The sequence below is a fragment of the Oncorhynchus nerka genome, linkage group LG10 (genome assembly GCF_034236695.1).
Source record: "Oncorhynchus nerka isolate Pitt River linkage group LG10, Oner_Uvic_2.0, whole genome shotgun sequence".
NCBI lineage: Eukaryota > Metazoa > Chordata > Actinopteri > Salmoniformes > Salmonidae > Oncorhynchus > Oncorhynchus nerka.
The window spans coordinates 50,612,805-50,633,001 of NC_088405.1; the positions used below are offsets into that span (position 1 = coordinate 50,612,805).

Genomic DNA, 20,197 nt, shown 5'->3' on the forward strand with positions numbered 1-20,197 from the left:
ACGATAAACGTGAATCTGACCATCACCCCTGGTGAGATAAAACCGCGACTCGTTAGTGAAGAGCACTTTTTACCAGTCATGTCTGGTCCAGCAAAGGTGGTTTTGTGCCCATAGGTGATGTTGTTGCCGGTGATGTCTGGTAAGGACCTGCCTTACAACAGGCCTACAAGCCCTCAGTCCAGCCTCTCTCAGCCTATTGCGGACAGTCTGACCACTGATGGAGGGATTGTGCGTTCCTGGTGTAACTCGGGTAGTTGTTGTTGTCATCCTGTACCTGTCCCGCAGGTGTGATGTTCAGATGTCCCAATCCTGTGCAGGTGTTGTTACACGTGGTCTGCCACTGCGAGGACGATCAGCTGTCCGTCCTGTCTCCCGGTAGCACTGTCTTAGGCATCTCACAGTACGGATTTTGCAATTTATTGCCCTGGCCACATCTGCAGTCCTCATGCCTCCTTGCAGCATGCCTAAGGCACGTTCACACAGATGAGCAGGGACCCTGGGCATCTTTCTTTTGGTGTTTTTCAGAGTCAGTAGAAAGGCCTCTTTAGTGTCTCTTTAGTGTCCTAAGTTGTCATAACTGTGACCTTAATTGCCTACCACCTGTAAGCTGTTAGTGTCTTAACCATTCCACAGGTGCATGTTCATTAATTGTTTGTGGTTCATTGAACAAGCATGGGCAACTGTGTTTAAATACTTTACAATGAAGATCTGTGAAGTTATTTGGATTTTTACAAATTAACTTTGAAAGACAGGGTCCTGAAAATGAGTTTATATTGTACATTCATAGTTTTTGTCAAAATTGCTCAAGCTCAGTCAATTTGTTTGGGAGTCATTGGTGGACAAGCAGATTTAAGTCAGGAATGAGACTGGAGTATTCAGGAACACTCGACAGCTATTGCAAAGCCATTCTGGTGTATATTTGGCATTAAAATGTGTATAATTGTCCCACTGAAAAACAAAACTCTATCCCAGGGTTTGGTATTCAGAAGACTGAGGCAGGGTTCCCTCTAACATTTTACCTGGGCTTTGCTCCTTTCATATTTCTATTTATCCTGGCACTCCAATCCCTGCCGGTTGCAAGCATACCCATAACATGACAATACTTGAAAATACAGAGGATCGACAACATTGCTTTCACTCTACAGTACAGGCCTGTATGACCAAGGAAAAAGAATGAAGCCTGTGTTTTTGAAAAATCTGCTCCAAATCCTCCATTCTGTTTGCAATAAGGCTGTTAAGCAATACTGCAAAACAACAAGGGCAAATGAACTAACTTTTTGGCCTAAATAAAAAAACTACAGGCTGGGGTCACATCCAATACAACACAACATCATGTTGTGGGTATGCTTCTCACCGGCAGGGACTGAGGAGTAAATAGAAATATTGAAGGAGCAAAGCCCAGATAAAAAGTTAGAGGAAAACCTGCTTCCACCCGGTCCGGTCCTGGGGAAACCAGAGCTTCCGCACCCATCTCTACAACATGACCCTGTCTCACGGACGCCTCCGTATCCCCCAGTCTGGACGCTATTACCTGTATGCCCAGGTTTACTTCCGCTACCCCTCACCTCACCCACGAAGGGGGTGACCCCCATGGGGGCACCTCCAGCTACCAGCTGGTCCAGTGTGTTTACAAGAAGACATCATACGCCAGGCACATTCAGCTTCTGAAGGGGGTGGGCACCAAGTGCTGGGCGCCTGACACGGAGTATGCCCTCCACTCGGTCTACCAGGGAGGCCTGTTTTGAGCTGCACGCCGGAGATGAGATCTTTGTCTCTGTGTTGTCACCTACAGCTGTGCACACAGAGGACTAATCCAGCTATTTTGGGCGTTCCGGTTTGACCAATGACCATGGAGGTTAAGGATGGGGAAAAAGTTATATCACACAAGAGAACACTAAGCATGGACATAGACTGAACAAAAATATAAAGGCAACATGTAAAGCGTAGGTCCCATGTTTCATGAGCTGAAATAAAACGTCATAGAACTGTTCCATAGGCACAAAAATATGATTTATCTCAGATTTCTCGCACAAACTTGTTTACAACCCTGTTATTGAGCACTTCTCCTTTGCCAAGATAATCCATCCACCTGACAGGTGTGGCATATCAAGAAGCTGATTAAACAGCATGATCCTTACACAGGTGCACCTTGTGCTGGGGATAATAAAACTGTGATCTAAATGCAACACAATGCCACAGATGTCTCAAGTTTTTAGGGAGCGTGCAAATGGCATGCTTACTGCAGGAATGTCCATTAAAGCTGTTGCTAGAGAATTGAATGTTAATTTCTCTATCATAAGCCTCCTCCAACATTGTTTTAGAGAATTTGGCAGTACGTCCAACCAGCCTCACAACCGCAGAACATGTGGGCGAGCGGTTTGCTGATGTCAACGTTGTGAACTGAGTGCCCCATGGCGACGGTGGGGTTATGGTATTGGCAGGAATAAGCCACGGACAATGAACACAATTGCATTTTATTGATGGCAATTTGAATGCACAGAGATACCGTGATGAGATCCTGAGGCCCATTGTCGTGCCATTCATCCCCCGCCATCACCTCATGTTTCAGCAAGATAATGCACGGCCCCATGTCGCAAGGATCTGTACACAATTCCTGGAAGCTGAACATGTCCCAGTTCTTCCAAGGCCTGCATACTTACCAGACATGTCACCCATTGAACATGTTTGGGATGCTCTGGATCGTCGTATACGACAGTGTGTTCCAGTTCCCGCCGATATCCAGCAACTTCACACAGCCATTGAAGAGGAGTGGAACTATATTCAACAGGTCACAATCAACAGCCTGATCAACTCTATGTGAAGGAGATGTGTTGCACTGTATGGAGCAAATGGTGGTCACACCAGATACTGACTGGCTTTCCGATTAACGCCCCTACCTTTTTTTGAAGGTATGTGACCAACAGATGCATATCTGTATTCCTAGTCATGTGAAATCTATAGATTAGGGCCTAATGAATTTATTTCAGTTGACTGATTTCCCTATATGAGCTGTAACTCAGTGAAATCTTTGAAATTGTTGCATGTTACATTTATATTTTTGTTCAGTATAGATTACACATTTTCCTGACAAGTCTATGGACAGACTTCAAATCATCCATGGTTATGAAATAGCCAGCCACAGACTTGTGCACAGGCCATTTATACAACTGGCTCACAGGTGGCTTGGCATCAACAACTCTACATTAGAATGGAGGGGTGTGGGCGAATTGGCATCACACTTTGGTACTGAAGCACAATCACTAATAAGTATCACCAGCACTGAGGGAAGAGGCCATTAGAAAGACAAAGGATGTGTGAATTCTCCCCAAACACTGTAATGTAGAGGTATACAGCACTACCAGCTACCCGAGGCAACTAAAGCCCTGGTGTCCATAAGGAACCACTCTTCTTTTCTGATAAACAAGAACTCATTCAGCAGGAGGGTTCTTTTAGTGTTGAATGTACCTATTGACAATATCATTACAAGCTTTTGTGGTGGATGTGGTTTGATAACTCTAGTTAATTATGGATAAGAAACAAACAATGGGCTCTTGAGGGGTAAAAACAAGGAACAATTAACTTCTTGTTGATCCTGCCATTATCTTCTAATTTGTACAACATCTTTAAGGGGTGTCAGTAAGGCTACAAGGGATTTTGGTAATGGCCCTCTTGGGAGACCTTCATTATACTGAGAATTCTGCTATTTCTTCTGCTTAGAAATTAACTGCAGTAATTACTGAGGGGGGGGGGGGGTCAGTAACAACTTTTGTGTTGCTCTTCACTGTGGGTGGAGGTATTACGGATTACCGCAGTTAACCATAGTTGTACTATTCTTTAGTCATACAAAGAATCCCGAGCTGGACAGTAGAACACTAAGTATAGTCTGAGCCAAGTTTGAACTTCCTGTTAAGCACTACGTAGACTCATATCCTAAAATGTGTTGACGGCAATGTAAAAAAAATAAATAAAAAAAAGACTTTTCTTGACTGTGTATCTGACTATTGCTTGAAACAATAAACAAGATTTACTGTCAAGACATCTTCACTTTCTCGTGATGGGCATGGAAGGCCACCCAGGCCGTTCACCGACAGCAGTGAGTCATACTCTGGTTAGACCCTCAGGGATAGACTTAACGGGTTCATGATGTTGGGAGTGAGAATGACTCCAAACTCGTGTACTGTACTTGTACATGAATAGAGCACATATCTATTCATGTGAAAGTTAACATGGTTTTAATTCATAGCAAAGTTGAAATGACAGGGGGAATAAATTATTCATCTTTCACATTTTTGAATCTCAGTTGCACCTCTTTACATGAGATGGTAGTGATACAAAACCATTGCAGATGGTAGTGATACAAAACCATTGCAGATGGTAGTGATACAAAACCATTGCAGATGGCATAAATACTAATACATACAGACACAGTTTAATAATGTAACTCTAGCTACACCCCCCCCCCCCCCAACAAAAAACCTGATAAGTACTTTATTTGTAAATAAAGTGCATTAAAAATGAAATATGAGACCCTACAGTTAAAATGAACTACGGTATACAAGTAATACAACAATGGAGACACACTTATGGATAAAACAGGGTGTCAACGAATCCATAAACCTAGCTTAAGAATGGCCACCATCAACCTGCTCAAGGTAAAAGTGAGATTTGAGCATTCCTCGCAGGGCAGGTTCCTCAGCTCGGTTCGCGTTTAAGAGCGTACGCTACACTTTAGTCGCTCATTCTTAGTGTGGACTTTGACGTCGTACGACAACGAGGGTCTCGTGAGACGGTAAGAGAATGAGTTAAGAGGGAGAAAGAAAGAGATCCAGAGTTCTTCACTAGTGTTGACAGGCCAGTCCTCTCTCTAGATCCGCCAGCCCTTGCCTGGGGCTTTAGCAAGAAGACAAGGATGTGAGCGCAACAAGAACACTGGACACGTGTGCCCCTCTCAGACCATGGACAGACGAGGAGATAACAGGAAGACGATATGAGATGTGACATACTGGAGACCTCTTCCTCCTCTCGATCACTCCATAATACACCAACACTGATCTTGTCCATGACCTCAGACTGCCTGTTAAGACTGATCATCACTGACTTGATGATTGTGTAGTGTGCTGGATAAAGTGATCGGTGTACTTGTGATGCAAGTATATGGGCGCAATAAATACTAGTCACTGAAAAGGTCATGAAGCTCAGAAATATAGGGGTGCGTCTTCAAAATGAGTAATGCATATTTTCATGGTTGCACTTTTGAGTGTTACTGATCAGTTGATAAAGTTTAGTAATCAGTCCCTCCTGGATTGCACCGGGCTTTTTGGTGATATTTGCAGGACAAAAACCTTGACTTCGCTGCGGCAATTCTGACATTTTGCATGTGCTGATGAGGGAAGCATTTTGTTGACGTGTGGCTTGATTGAACCACATTACGCTGTAAATGTGCAGTGATTGGCTGAAATTCACTGTTTGCCCTGCGGTGATGGGTCAGTTTAACGCAATAATTAGACTGTTTCACGTGGAAATTGTGCGGTGATTGGTCAAATGTGCAAGCCATCGCATAATATGCCAAATTGACTTAGCAAAAAAAGAAGAATCGATAGCAGAATTCTGGAGAGACTGAGCCGGTTAGTGCTGGTTAGCGCACAGTAGTGCCTCCCTGTGGTCAAAGAGGATAACCACAGCACGCATGTTTCCGAGGAAGGTTATTTTAGTCTGTTATAGTGTGTCTGTCATCTCCTGGTCTGTGTCAAAACCACCACCCATTACATGACAACAACAAAAAGACAATGCCAAAGAAACATTCATTTCTTTGGAGCTAAAGTGTTTAGCTATTACACCCGGGAAAAAGACTTGAACAGCGACATAAATATGTCAGGCAGACAGTAACTTCACACTTTCAACTGTGATTGATAGGTTGAAGCTGATTATTTCCACTCCTAGCTTAGTGATTGTATGGCGGTTAAGTTTTCAAATGGCAGTGGTTTGGCTTGTACCTCAGGATTCCAGACTTGGTCTCAGCTCCTTTAGGATCCTTGGTAGCTCTAGGAGACACATGCTATACCTGAACAGCTGACGAGGAAGACCACTCCTGCCTACACGGCCAAGGGGGGAATTTTTTTTCTCCCAGTTACCGACGGTCATTTAATAAGCCATAGACTTTTTCCTAAATCCAGTTCATCGTTTGGGTCAATCCTGGAAAGCCAGCTTGCTGTTGAAGTGCAATGAATTCTCTGCTTCTATAGTTCTAATGAAGCGGTCAGTTGTCACTGTAATGCTTTCAAAAGTGGGAGGAAATCCACTAGTTAGACATGAACATAGTGCAATGGATTTGGCCTGGAGACCGGCCTGGGTAAAAGCTGTGGTTCTGCAGCTGGTACTGAAGCATCAGTTGAAGAGGATCGAGTCTGGGTCCCGGTTGGCTATCTGGGCCACGTGCTTCAGAATGTCCTTCTTTGTGATAATCCCCAGCAACCGACTGCAAGATAGACAGGGACAAAATGTCAGAGGTCTGGACTTCTTACCATATACAAACTCTTTTACATAAATAAGTTCTGTCACTTTTTTTTGTCTGTCTTGGGGTTTCTGTTCAGTTCTACTCATGAATGTACACTACCATTCAAAAGTCTGGGGTCACTTAGAAATGTCTTTGTTTTTTGAAGAAAAGCACAAAAAAAAATGTACCATTAAAATAACATCAAATGCTGATTAAAGAAGCAATAAAACTGGACTTCTTTAGACAAGTTGAGTATCTGGGGAATCAGCATTTGTGGGTTCGATTACAGGCTCAAAATGGCCAGAAACAAATGACTTTCTTCTGAAACTCTTCAGTCTATTCTTGTTCTGAGAAATGAAGGCTATTGCATGCGAGAAATTGCAAAGAAACGGAATATCTCGTACAACGCTATGTACTACTCATTACCCATTATGCTGATAATGGGCCTCTGTACGCCTATGTAGATATTCCATTAAAAATCAGTTTCCAACTACAATAGTCATTTACAACATTAACAATGTCTGCACTGTATTTCTGATCAATTTGATGTTATTTTAAAGGACCAAAAAATGTGCTTTTCTTTCAAAAACAAGGACATTTCTAAGTGACCCCAAACTTTTGAACGGCAGTGTATAGAAGTAGTGGTTCCTAGCTACATAGCTAGTTCTCAGTAGCAGCTTTACCCATTGTGTGTGATGAGGCATTGGCGCAGGCCCAGCTTCCTGAAGATGTCCACCACAATGTCCATGGCGGTGTGGTCTGTGACAGTGAAGGGACTAAGGTCCATGATGCCCCGAAGCTTCAGAGGAGGGGGCTGCTGGGGGGCTGAGGGGGCGTGTACTCCGTGAAGAAGATCCTCGAGGTGCTCACTATCCCATCCTGACGCTGTCTGGCATTATCTGAGAGGGGAGAGAGGGTTTTTACAGAGGAGTGGCAGAGACAAATAAAAAGGTTGTAAATACACTGCTAATGACATTGAGAACATTTACATAATAATTAGTCATAATTAGATATTAAACTGATTACGGCAGAAGGCAGATTACATTAGTCATGTTAACACCTTACTCCGCTTGTCTTAAAATTAAAACACCCATTTTTCTTTTCTTTTTAAAAAAAAATCTTTTGAAATATTAGGACATGTAAACACCTTAATCAGCATTCCAGCGGTATATTTGATCTACGGATGTGCTAGCACCAGCTGAGCGAGCCTCCCTCTCTAGTGCGAGTGAAGTTGAGCTCAGAACAACTGAATGTACGCATCTTAGAAATAGTTTGAACATACAAAGTTTGTATGCCCCGACTCAAATATGCGTTCCAAAAATAACAAGCCCGCTGTGGAAACAAAAGTTTATTTTGATTTGGCCATTTTCGGGCATTGATCAGTGCCACCAGTTAGCCTGATTTCAGAATGTGTCCGTGCAAACAAGACAATTAGGGAAATCGTTCTTCTTGCAAAGCACGTAAACGTTTGAATCAAACCATCATATTCACCTGACTATCCACTATAATTGCCTTATTGTGTCCATGTAACCACACTCAGTTATGATGAACATGTTGGTCAAAAGCCAGCACCTAGCACGACACAGGACGATGACCCAACATCCATACCTATGGAGATGGTGAGGTCCCTGCGCAGCACGAAGCCCACCAGGCGCTGGGACTCATGGGAGACCACCACGGGGAAACCGCTGTAGGTGGTCTCTGTGATCATGGTCTCCACGTCCTCTACCGTCATGCCGTCCTGGGTCAGTACGGAGAGCGGCGGGTCATTGCGACGCGGCCGCATCACGTCCATGGCGAGGGTCTTATGGCTAAACTCCTCCTTGGCCTCCAGGAAGGGGTAACCGTTGAGGCGGATGTGCGCCTCGTAGATGCCCTCGCGCCCGATGGCGTCCGCCACCCACTTGCTGGTCATGGCCGCGGCCATCAAGGGCACGATGTACTCCAGCCCTCCGGTCAGCTCGAACATGATGACCACCAGGGATACGGTCATGCGGGTCACCCCACCTGTGGGCACAGAGAGAGGGCTGGAGGCAGAAGTCTCGAGGCTATGCCTCATGTCGACATTTAACCAGGAACAAAGGAGTTCAGAGTAAAGACAAAACCAAGTGAAGAAAACACTCGTAGACATGCAAGGTGCCAACATATAGCACTCTTGCAGGCCTTACCTAAGCAATCAGCAGGCCTTACCTAAGCAAGCAGCAGCCCCCACCATGGCGTAGAGGCCTGGGGTGATGCAGTCAGCACCAGGAGAACACCAGCCCCTGAAGATCGCCCAGTCATGGTGGTAGTAGGCCAGCTGCTCCATGCCTATACCCAGCAGCCTGCCTGCAATCGCCCCCACCGCCATACTAGGAATGAACAGCCCGGAAGGAACCTGGAGGAACAGAAAGACATGATTTATAGAAAAGACTCAAATCCCATGGAAGAGCTCGCAATGAAATCATACAAGTAAGCAGTGACATCTCTAGACAGATGTGCCATACAGACAGGCTACGGTAGAAGGAACAAGGTCCTCTCATACCTTCATGCCGAAGGTAACCACGGTGATGAGCATCTTAAAGACAAGGGCCAGGGACAGCTGCCACATGGCCGTGTAGACGTCATCTCCAGCTGGACGGTCCGGCAGCTCGTTGCTGCTCTTGGTGACGTTGGCGTTGTCATAGTTACACAGCTTGGAGGAGTCCAGCAGGCCACAGTCGTTGAAGAGCTCAGAGATGAGCTCGCTGGTGCTGGTGCGGGTGTAGCTGTTAGGGAAAGCCACCACTGCCGTGACTGCGGTGACAACCAGCACCTCCAGGACCGGGTAGTGGCCCAGCCACGTGGTCTTACGCCGCCGGCACCACGCGATGTTGGCTCGGATGAAGAAGGCGCCCCAGATGCCGCCGAAGATGCCAAGGAGGACGAAGGGTATGAGCTCCAGGAGGTGCCAGGGGGTGTGGAACTCCACGTAGAACAGCACCAGGCGGCTGTTGCCAAACGGGTTGATGGAGCGCAGGGTGAAGGCTGCCACCAGGGCCGCGAAGAACGACCGCCACAGGGTCTTCAGAGGGAAGTAGTAGCTCACCTGAAAGGATCATGAGGAGCAGAACAGTTACCATAGACAAATGTCAACATTTGAATTGAATGTTCAATTTAACTTGAAGAGTAGTTCAACTTGAATCAGAAAGCACATGGCTTCTTCTTCTTATGCAAATCTAAGGCATTTCTCACCTCTTCCAGACTGAAGAGCACTCCTCCTATGGGGGCACCAAAAGCCACAGACACACCAACGGCAGCAGCAGCAGACAGAACCTGACACAAATAACCAAGGAGAAGGTGGTGATCAGTGTGTCCTTACACTAAGACTTTATAACACAGCACGGCAACAAAGCTGAATAACAGCTCATATAATGCTGTGAATCAACGGCAAATATCTCAGGCGCAGTGCTAACAGAATTGAGAACGATAATTGCTGGCACTGCACTTCCATTCATACTAGCTCGCTGTGGCAGGGGAGAACAAGCATCACCCTGGGGTATATGTTCATTGAAATCGTAAACCCACAAGACCATCTACAGGCTATTTATAATTTCATGGGGGTTTCCCGTGCGGAGTCTGACTTGAGGCTCTCTCAAATTCTTTTGACACGGTGTCAACGCAAAACAACATCAGTGTTCCTAGTTTTTGGAATTTGTGTCAGCTCCATGAAAAAGACTGTCAAAGGTTAACCTGTCCATCCATATAAAATGTGCAAATGTTTGTGAATAGCCCACTGCCATTGTTCCTCACCTCTCTGCGCTTGGCCTCGTTCTTACGGTACTTGGTGAACAGGTGGCATAGGATGTTGCCACAGCAGCAGGCCACGTGGACCAGGGGCCCCTCCTTCCCCAGGCTGAGCCCCGACGACACAGCCAGGACTAGGGTGATGGTCTTGATGATCAGGGTCCACTTCCCCAGGTACCCTCGGATGATGAACCCACTCAATATGGTTTTGATCTGGGAGAGAAAATAAACATCACGGGTAAATGAACCACATCATTTGTCCTCTTTCAAAAGACATATCAAACAAGGCAAGAGGCATAAAGTAGTCATACCTCTGGGATTCCAGAGCCACAGGCATAGGGGGCGAAGGCCCTGACCAGTGTCACAGCCAGAAAGGCGAATAGTAGAGCCCAGCACACGTACATTAGGTAGTTCGTAATGTACGCAAAGGGACCCTGCAGAGAGAAATTTCACAATAAGACTGACCAAAATAAATCACGTTAAACAAAAACAATGGCTTGAGTAGTACAATTTTAACCCGCCTCTGTCGTGCCAATGATGAGCTCGGCCCAGCTTTTCCACTGGGGACACTTGTCCCTCTCCTGGAAGGTGGTCTCGTTGGAGGTCCAACAGCAGTGCTCATGGTTGAACCAGAACCCGTTCAGACAAACCCCTTCCTTGAGGTCTGTCATCCAGTGGGCTGATATGTCGATCCCACCTGCCAAAGCACCTGGAATAGACCACAAGGTAAAATTACTAACACTATCAATGGTTTCCAGGGTGTTGCCGTGAGGGGTTTAGTAGAAGGAATCAAATGAAAAAGTCTAATGATAAACATCTGTATCCGTTTAGACTGACCTGACATGAGTCCGATCAGCACCATGAGCAGCCATCCAGAGAAGGCATCACTGACACTCTTCACCAGCGCCCATGTGGACTCTTTACTTTTACTGGTAAGCTACAGAGAAAGACGTAAATATTCAGCTGGGCTGAAGTGCGATTCGGTATACCCTTTTTCCATTGTTCACATTCACTCTTCCAAGATCTCGTCGAGCCAATCGAACCCAATACTGACATTGGCAAATTAAACAGAGAATTGGAAGAGTAAAGAAAGAGACTGGACAATTATGGCATTCTATTGGAGTATCTCTCAGGGGCCTAGAATTAACAATTCTCCCTGCTTTTGTCTTAGAAGACAGTCATTTAATGCAGAGACAGGACAATATTTTTGAACAAATGCTCTCTAGATTCTCATGTTGCTTGTCATTGCAAAGACTAAAGCAGAGATAGAGATAATGTGACAGAGTGCTACTACAGAGTGATTTTTTTTAACCCTTTTTGCTCCCCAATTTCGTGGTATCCAATTGGTAGTTACAGTCTTGTCTCATCGCGGCCTCGGGAGAGGCGAAGGTCGAGAGCCGTGCGTCCCCCGAAACACAACCCAACCAAGCCGCACCACTTCTTGACACAATGCCCACTTAACCCGGAAGCCAGCTGCACCAATGTGTCGGAGGAAACACTGGTGACCATGTCAGCGTGCACCTGGCGACCGTGTCAGCGTGCACTGCGCCCGGCCAACAGCAGGAATCGCTAGTGTGCGATAGGACAAGGACATTCCTGCCGGCCAAACCCTGCCCAAACCTGGACAACGCTGGGCCAATTGTGTGCCCTATGGGTCTCCAGGTCGCGACACAGAACCCAGAATCTCTAGTGGCAAAGCTAGCACTGCGATGCAGTGCCTTAGACGACTGCGCCACTCGGGAGCCCTACTACAGAGTGCTCACGTCACTTCCCGTTGAACGCAGAACGAGGGTGAGCTCTATTTGATGTTTTGGAAAGTTTTGAAAATCTATTGAAAAAGTTTGCTTAATAGCTTTTGAGTTTGGATCCCGTGACATGGTTGGCATCAGTTGCTGAAACCACTACTATCTGTCCTGTGATCCTACCGACCAAGGCCGGGTCTGAGGAGCTGCTTGGCGTAGAAAGTAGCCCAGTTGCTAGCTAGCTAGCTGCCTATCAAGCTAGCAGGGTTTTCTTGAGGGCTTGAACGCAGCCTGTAACGCGGCTGCGTTAGTGATGTAAAATATATCACTAGCCACTTTAAACAATGCTACCTTATATAATGTTACATACCCTACATTATTCATCTCATGTGCATACGTATATACTGTACTCTATATCATCTACTGCATCCTTGTGTAAGACATGTATCATTAGCCACTTTAACTATGCCACTTTGTTTACATACTCATCTCATATGTATATACTGTACTCGATACCATCTGCTGTATCTTGCCTATGCTGCTCTGTACCATCACTCATTCATATATCTTTATGTACATATTCTTTATCCCCTTACACTGTGTATAAGACAGTAGTTTTGGAATTGTTAGTTAGATTACTTGTTGGTTATTACTGCATTGTTGGAACTAGAAGCACAAGCATTTCGCTACACTCGCATTAACATCTGCTAACCATGTGTATGTGACAAATAAACATTTGATTTGATTTGGGTTAGCCATTGTGGCTGGGGCTGCGGATTTTCCTGGGCTTGTGACTGGCTAGATCCCTGCTGTTTGTTGTTGTGTTCAATCTACCCTGTGACCTGCCCTGTCTGGAACTGCGAGGAGTGACAGCTTAACCTACATTGCAATAAAATGCTAATTAATTACTTAAAATCATACAATGTGATTTTCTGGATTTTTGTTTTAGATTCCGTTTCTCACAGTTGAAGTGTACCTATGATACAAATTACAGACCTCTACATGCTTTGTAAGTAGGAAAACCTGCAAAATCGGCAGTGTATCAAATACTTGTTCTCCCCACTGTATCAGACCAGCGGGACCGACAGCGTGAGCTGGAAGGTACAAAATAGTTAGACACTCGGAAACTTTCAACAGAGAAGAAGAAAATCTCTACAACTCCATGCTCTCTGGTCTATAGCTACATGTTGAAATGGTTGGCAATTTAAATGGCTACCACTCTATAGACCAGTTACGAGCAGCGCCAGCTGAATACGTTACAAATTAGGGATGCATGATATAAAATCTGTGAACATATCTGAATCGGCCGACATTAGCTAAAAATGCCAACATCGGCATCGGCCCGATGTCTAGTTTAACGGCGATGTGCATACCTATATAATCCAGCCACCTATATAGCCACGTCAAATGCTGCGCTTCACGTGCAGCACACCATTCCTGACATAGCCCACAATGTCTGCTGTGTGGACTGAGCAGTTGAAAGAGTAAGAACATTTCAGCGAGACAACTCAAAGGTGAAGGCCATTAACGCCAAGATAATGGAATTAATGGCCCTCAACAATCGACCGTTCTCTGTCGTGGGTGAACTAATTTATTTTAATTTTACCTTTATTTAACTAGGCAAGTCAGTTATGAACAAATTCTTATTAACAATGACGGCCTATGGGACTCCCAATCACGGCCAGATGTGATACAGCCTGGATTCGAACCAGGGACTGTAGTGATGCCTCTTGCACTAAGATGCAGTGCCTTAGACCACTGTGTCCATGTGTGTGTTAACTATTTAACTGTACTAGAATGCTTAAAAGGCCGCTAAAATCAGTGCATCACTATTACAAATGGTTAAGAAATCTACAAAACGAAAGACAACACATTCACAGTCTGCAGCTGAGCGCCACTACCCAACACACATGCCCAAAGACAAAAGGAAGAACCGCAAGCATCGCACAAAACACAGGGGGGGTGAAATGCCAGAAGGGGGGAGGGTGAAATGTCAGATTTTCTGTCTGAAATGCCAGTTCCCTTTGCGTTTCCTGGCAGTGAGGGACTGCTTCAAAGACTATCACAACATGCACCAGCTACGGTGAAAGTGAAACCTAATCATCTTTACCTGGGATGTAAAACGAACAAGAATGCCATTTTAAATAGATCAGCTCATTTCTATTTTTGCACCTTTTTTTTTAGTGAAGGACACGTGTCTAACCAAGTTTGAGTTTGATAAGACTTTTTATGTATATCTGTTGCTTTTGTAATTGTTTTTGTAAACAGTTCATTTGTATGTGGGACCAATACATTGGATATGCCTATAGGCTAAACGTTCAGCTACTTTGTAGAGGTTGAAAAAACACATGGATATCCCCTGTATGTACCCCGACACCCACACAATGTTTGAGAGAGGTTGGTGTTGTAGAAATTGAGTTTTATAGTGAACAATAACTTTTAGGCACATCCAAGTGTACAAAAACAGTGCAATTACCACATTCAAACTCTTTGGACAGGTTGAAGGGACACTTGAACGTACCCTGGATACCCCATAACACCAGCACAATGTTTGAGTGAGGTTGATATGGTAGAAATTGTGCTTTTATACTGAACAAATAGCATTTAGGGATTGCAAATATGTAATAGCACTGGAATTATCTAATTTAGAGACATATGCCAGTTTAGAGAGGTTTAGGGACACTTGAAAAATGTCCTGTGACCACACTTGACACCACTAACTAAAACATCTGCCCATTTGTAGTTGTTACAGTTGAAGTGGGAAGTTTACTTATCAGACTTGTGGAGGTCTACAATTTTTTTTCTGAGGTCTTGGCTGATTTATTTTGATTTTCCCATGATGTCAAGCAAAGAAACAGTGAGATTGAAGTTAGGCCTTGAAATACACCCACAGGTAGACCTCCAATTGACTCAAATTATGTCAATTAGCTGATCGGAAGCTTAAAAAGCCATGACATCATTTTCTGGAATTTTCCAAGCTGTTTAAAGGCACAGTCAACTTAGTGTATGTCAACTTCTGACCCACTGGAATTGTGATCCAGTGAATTATAAGTGAAATCATCTGTCTGTAAACTATTGTTGGAAAAATGACTTGTATCATGCACAAAGTAGATGTCCTAACCGACTTGCCAAAACTATAGTTTGTTAACAAGAAATGTGTGGAATGGTTGAAAAACAAGTTTTAATGACTCCAACCTAAGTGTATGTAAACTTCCGACTTCAACTGTATGTCTATCAATAACATTTTTTCCCTGATGTTGTTCACATGTTGTGGAAGCCATCTGATGCGTTTCCAGCTGTGGGAATCAATAATTCACTTATAGCTTGTCAATGAAAGATTACTTTCAAAATATATATATATATATATATATTTTTAAATTGTTATTTTGTGTGTGCTTGATCTTGTGTATTCTGAACTATGTAACTCCTATCTTCTGATTGTTTCCACATAATCTTCCAGATGTTTTCTTTCCAAATATACCAAGTTTTGGCATGTCAGAATCATGTAAATTACACATGAATGGCAGTTACTCGTCTATTTTGGCAGAAATCTACATTTTATATTACATTTAAGAGGTTAAGGACCAAACAATTTACAGGTCGCAAATAGTTGGGAGATTTTTGATGTACCGATTCCATGGCACATGTTTTGGGTATCAGTTCATAAACCAACGCTGGATTCAAAACTTATTTTCCATTTTAAGTTATTATACAAAATTCTTGCAAACAATAGAATGTTATATAAATGGGGGATACAACCATCCCAGCTCTGCAGATTTTGCTGCGAAGAGACAATCATTAGATTACTTGTTTTGGTACTCTCCATATGTAGCTTGATTTTGGTCACAGGTTCAGGAAGGGCTGAAAAATTGCATTTACTTGGAGCTAACTCTTAAAATAGCACTGCTGGTTGATTTGAGAAGTCATAGTCAATTGATAAGTTGGTAAAAATGTATATAGTAGTATGCATGAGCTGGAATTAAAAGTGTTGTTGTCCATTAGTTTACTCCAATTAGGGGAGGGGTGCTAGGATTAGGGGAAAATAATAAGGAAAATATATATATATTTTTAAATGTTAATATTATATATATATATATTATTGACAAAAATATATAAATGGGTGACTGGAAATGATGCAGACAATTACATTGTTAGAAGCCACAATATAACTGCACTATTAAAGCTGATCTACCTATTTTTTTTAAAGAGTGAAATTGATGCCTACATTAATAACAGTGCTTTAGACCAAGGTTGGATTACTGAAAAGGAGAGGGATTTCCTCATCACCTCTCACCCAGTATGTTCAGCTTACTATGGCCTACCTAAGATCCACAAGAAACTACCTGATCCTCCTCTGAGGCCTATAGTCTCTGGTAACGATCGTCTCACAGAACTCCTATCCCAATTTGTCTATTTTTTTCCCATTAAAAAGTTGGTTCCTTCCCTCCCAGCATTCAATACCGACACCACTGATGTGCTAAAGACCCTTGAAAATGTCCAAGCTGAATGTAATGATATACTTATAACTATGGATGTTCAAAGTCATTATACAAACATCCCCCATGCAGAAGCCCTCTCCCACTAGCTATAGCAGATACACACCCTAAAGGTCTGCTGCCCCCTTCTGGTTTTATTTGGAAATTAACAAAAATGGCGTTATCTATTAACTTTGTTCATTATGCTGGCTCTTTTTACCTAGAGTATGAAGAATACAATTGAACAAAGCTGAATAAAATGGAAATAATATTTTCTCCAAACAATTTGAGGGAGTATGCACATGCAGCTAGTCTGTGCTGAGCGTTAAGAAATAAGTATTCCTATATGCTTAATTTAGAATTATTAATGTAACTTTGGTTGTTCTACAAACGTTGGGCTATGTTTGGATTTTGAATACATTGTACGGCATAATGTGACTAATGATGATTTGAAAAAAGGTCACAAGGTTTTTTTGCGCAGGCTGCACACTACATCAGTCACAATTTGACAAGCACTTGATAATGCCTAGAATTTCACAGCGGCATCCCCTTTGTGTGTCCTTAATTCACCCTAAAAGAATCCATGCCATTCGCAGCCAGTGGCCGTAGTGCCCTTCTTCATGAGTGCTGCGAGCTCCATCACATGATCAGGTCTTTCTCACAGGCTACAAGTGAAGACAGACACATCGGGGATGCAACTGCACGCGTCCTTATCCAATTCCAAGATGCATATTGAAGATATTGGAAGAACTGTCCACATTTACTTTTCATCAGCCAACAAGACGAGTAGGCCTAACGATCAGCAAAAGCACTAGCCTATGTCAATCTACTATCCCCAATAGTGCAAAGGTTGACCTATTCTATTCTGTTCGAGAAATAAATATTCCAAACATAGACTGGGACAGTTGTGGGATGCGATAGATCCCAAATTAAACAGATCAGAACGTTTATCTTAAAATGTTGATAAACTATTAGGCTATTTCTTCACATTATAAGCGCAGCAATGCGCACATGGTAGTAGGCTATAAGTGCGAACGTTCCATTAGCGGAAAACACCATTATCAAAAGTGACCGCAAATGCAATTATGCTTGCAATGCTTTTATTATAAAGGTGCATTTTTATGGTGAAAATGATCTTCCCCAAACTTGAAACTCACGCGCTGCTTATATATGTTGATTATCAATGTTACCAATGTTGATCCAAGATGGCGTAGCAGTCGGATGTGTGTTTTTGTCTGGTCTCCTGTCCCGTGTAAACATTGTTTTTCCCTGTATGTTTTTTTATTCCATGTGTAACTCTGTGTTGTTGTATGTGTCGAACTGCTGTGCTTTTATCTTGGCCAGGTCGCAGTTGTAAAGGAGAACTTGTTTTCAACTAGCTTACCTGGTTAAATAAAGGTTAAATAAAAAAATATGCTAGTTAAGCTCTACACCCCTTGTAAAGTGGATTAATGTGGTTAATTTTAAGAAGTTATTTGGCCACTTTAGTTGTGATACAAACCTTATTAAAACATATAGGCCTACGGGCTAGGCTACATGAGGTGTGCGACTATGTTTCGAAAAAGTCACACAAAAAAGGCACTGTTTCTTATGCTGGGCATCATTCACAAGTGATAGGCTAATATTATCACCCATTAGACTAGTCTTGATTTAAAATTATTTACATATAATAAATAATATATTTGTGAAATTTGTTTCCGATTTAGAATGGACCATGATTTAGAATGCACCTGCTTTCGAAACAGGGGCAGCGTGAAGTTCTTAATATTAGGAAAGTTGAGAAATAAATATAGTAGGCCTAGTCTATAGAAAGCTGATCCTCCTCTTTTTAGTAGAGGCCATCACTCTCTCTTTTCTCACGCAATTGCATAGTCTATTGAAATGTTGCGCAACATGAGCTCATGGACTCTCATGGAGTGTTTGATTAGATTTTCAAATACATTTGCATTCATGTCAGTGTGATTAGAGGGACAATAGAGTGCTGAGTACCAGGTAGTTAGGCTACGAATTACCAAGTTTGATAGGCTATGAATGACCATGAGCAGCATCAGAGCATGAAGAAGCCTAATTACCATGACCGTGGAATTTGACTGCCTTCATGACTCATGACCGCCGGTGTGGCTGTAATACGGTCACTGCAACAACCCTAGTTAAGAGTTAAAAGAACAAGGAAATAAATAGTTGTAGGTCACCTCTCTGTGGCGGTCGCGGTCTTTGGACTTCTCCCGCACCCAGTCTATGGTGTTAAAGTCCTCATAAGTGCCCACCCCTGGCACCGGATCATCCAGCAGGTCCATCAGTTTAGGCACCCCGTTCACCTCCTCCATACCTGGGTTATCCCCTGGACGAGAAGGGAGAGACGTGAGGATTTAAAAGTGTCACATATTCTGGTGTGAAATAATACAAATAAAATAACACATTTGCAATACCCATGATTTGTTTTGGCACAAAAGATGTGTGTGTAAAATCAATACAACACAGACAGGCGTTGGTCTTACCAGAACATTTGTCTCGGTCCAAGGGTGGTACATCCTCTGTATTCGAAAAGTCTAACGTCGCCCCTGCTATCTCCACCATGTCCTCGTCACTTGTGCTGCTATCGTTGCAATATCCGGTGTTATCCATCGAGAATCCTAACGGAATACACACAGCATAAGGTCAGGGTCCAAAAGCAGAGAGTTCAAAGAAATCCTCCACCTAACTACATTCGCTAAATTAGCTACATCTGGGGTGAGACGTGAGCTAGCTAACGTTGGCTAGTTAGCTCTGTCTGTTTTAATTTATTGTGTTCGACTGGCTGTTGTGGTTAGCTTCTAGCTAAATACTGACTGACATCAACCGGCATGGAACCTAGCTAGCTATTTATCTAACGCTAACGTTAGATAGGTGGCTGGACAGCTAACTAAAGCTAAATTAACTAGCGCGGTAGCATCAGCCACACACTCATAAACCTTGAAAGCAATAGTAAGCACAGAGCTTCCTGTGCAAGCACATACTATTGACATCATATTAATAAAATAAAACAAGTCGTTATTATTACTTCGTTGGATGGATTTCGACAGATAACTCCGCTCTGTTGTTATCCTATCGGATTTTAACCGAATTCCAACAACTTCCTGCCACAACAGACATTGAGAGCGGATCCCAGATGCTAATACTGATCAGTTTATCGTTGATGGATTATTCCTTTATTTCCCCAAGGATTCTGGCTAGAAACCCGTCACAATGGAAATAGAGTAGATTTTATTTGACTATTGAACCCACCAGTACAGCAAACAAGGATCACATTATGCCTAGTCCCCAAACTCATTGCCAATGATGATTCCCTGGGCGTCACACACAGACCTGTATATTTGCATGTATGCAGATGATAAAGTTAACAGCATTAAGTATTTGGGTGTATTTCTTCAAGCATGCATTGTAGAAGGTTCAATGACTCCTCAAAACTGTCAACCTCATTGTTTTCTAGAAAATAAACACAGCACAGACAATGGTGAGAGTTAGTATCCTAGTGTACCCTCGGTTGAATAAATCAGACTTTGTCCACAGTGCATATGTAGCCTAGTGACCTTTCCTTGCCATCTCTGCTTCATCTGCACCAATATTTGGACATAGGATTAAGTGAAAACAATATGATAAGTAAATCACCTTCATCAGTTCAGTACTTTCACGACAATCAATGACTGGAATGCAAGATGGTAGATAGCCAATTCAAATAAAAT

General features: G+C 43.2%; 1 protein-coding gene across 1 annotated transcript; it reads right to left on the bottom strand.

Annotated features, from left to right (window-relative positions):
- Positions 1 to 4,215: 4,215 nt before the first annotated feature.
- LOC115135481 (H(+)/Cl(-) exchange transporter 5-like) lies at positions 4,216 to 19,697 on the bottom strand. The gene is given in 14 exon segments (XM_029670203.2): positions 4,216 to 6,475; positions 7,177 to 7,306; positions 7,309 to 7,392; positions 8,102 to 8,500; positions 8,684 to 8,870; positions 9,018 to 9,560; positions 9,707 to 9,787; positions 10,265 to 10,471; positions 10,570 to 10,692; positions 10,780 to 10,967; positions 11,096 to 11,195; positions 18,668 to 18,816; positions 18,974 to 19,108; positions 19,516 to 19,697. Coding segments are annotated over 13 exon segments (2,409 nt in total). The 5' UTR covers positions 19,101 to 19,108; positions 19,516 to 19,697; the 3' UTR covers positions 4,216 to 6,384.
- Between the last annotated feature and the right edge of the window lie 500 nt (positions 19,698 to 20,197).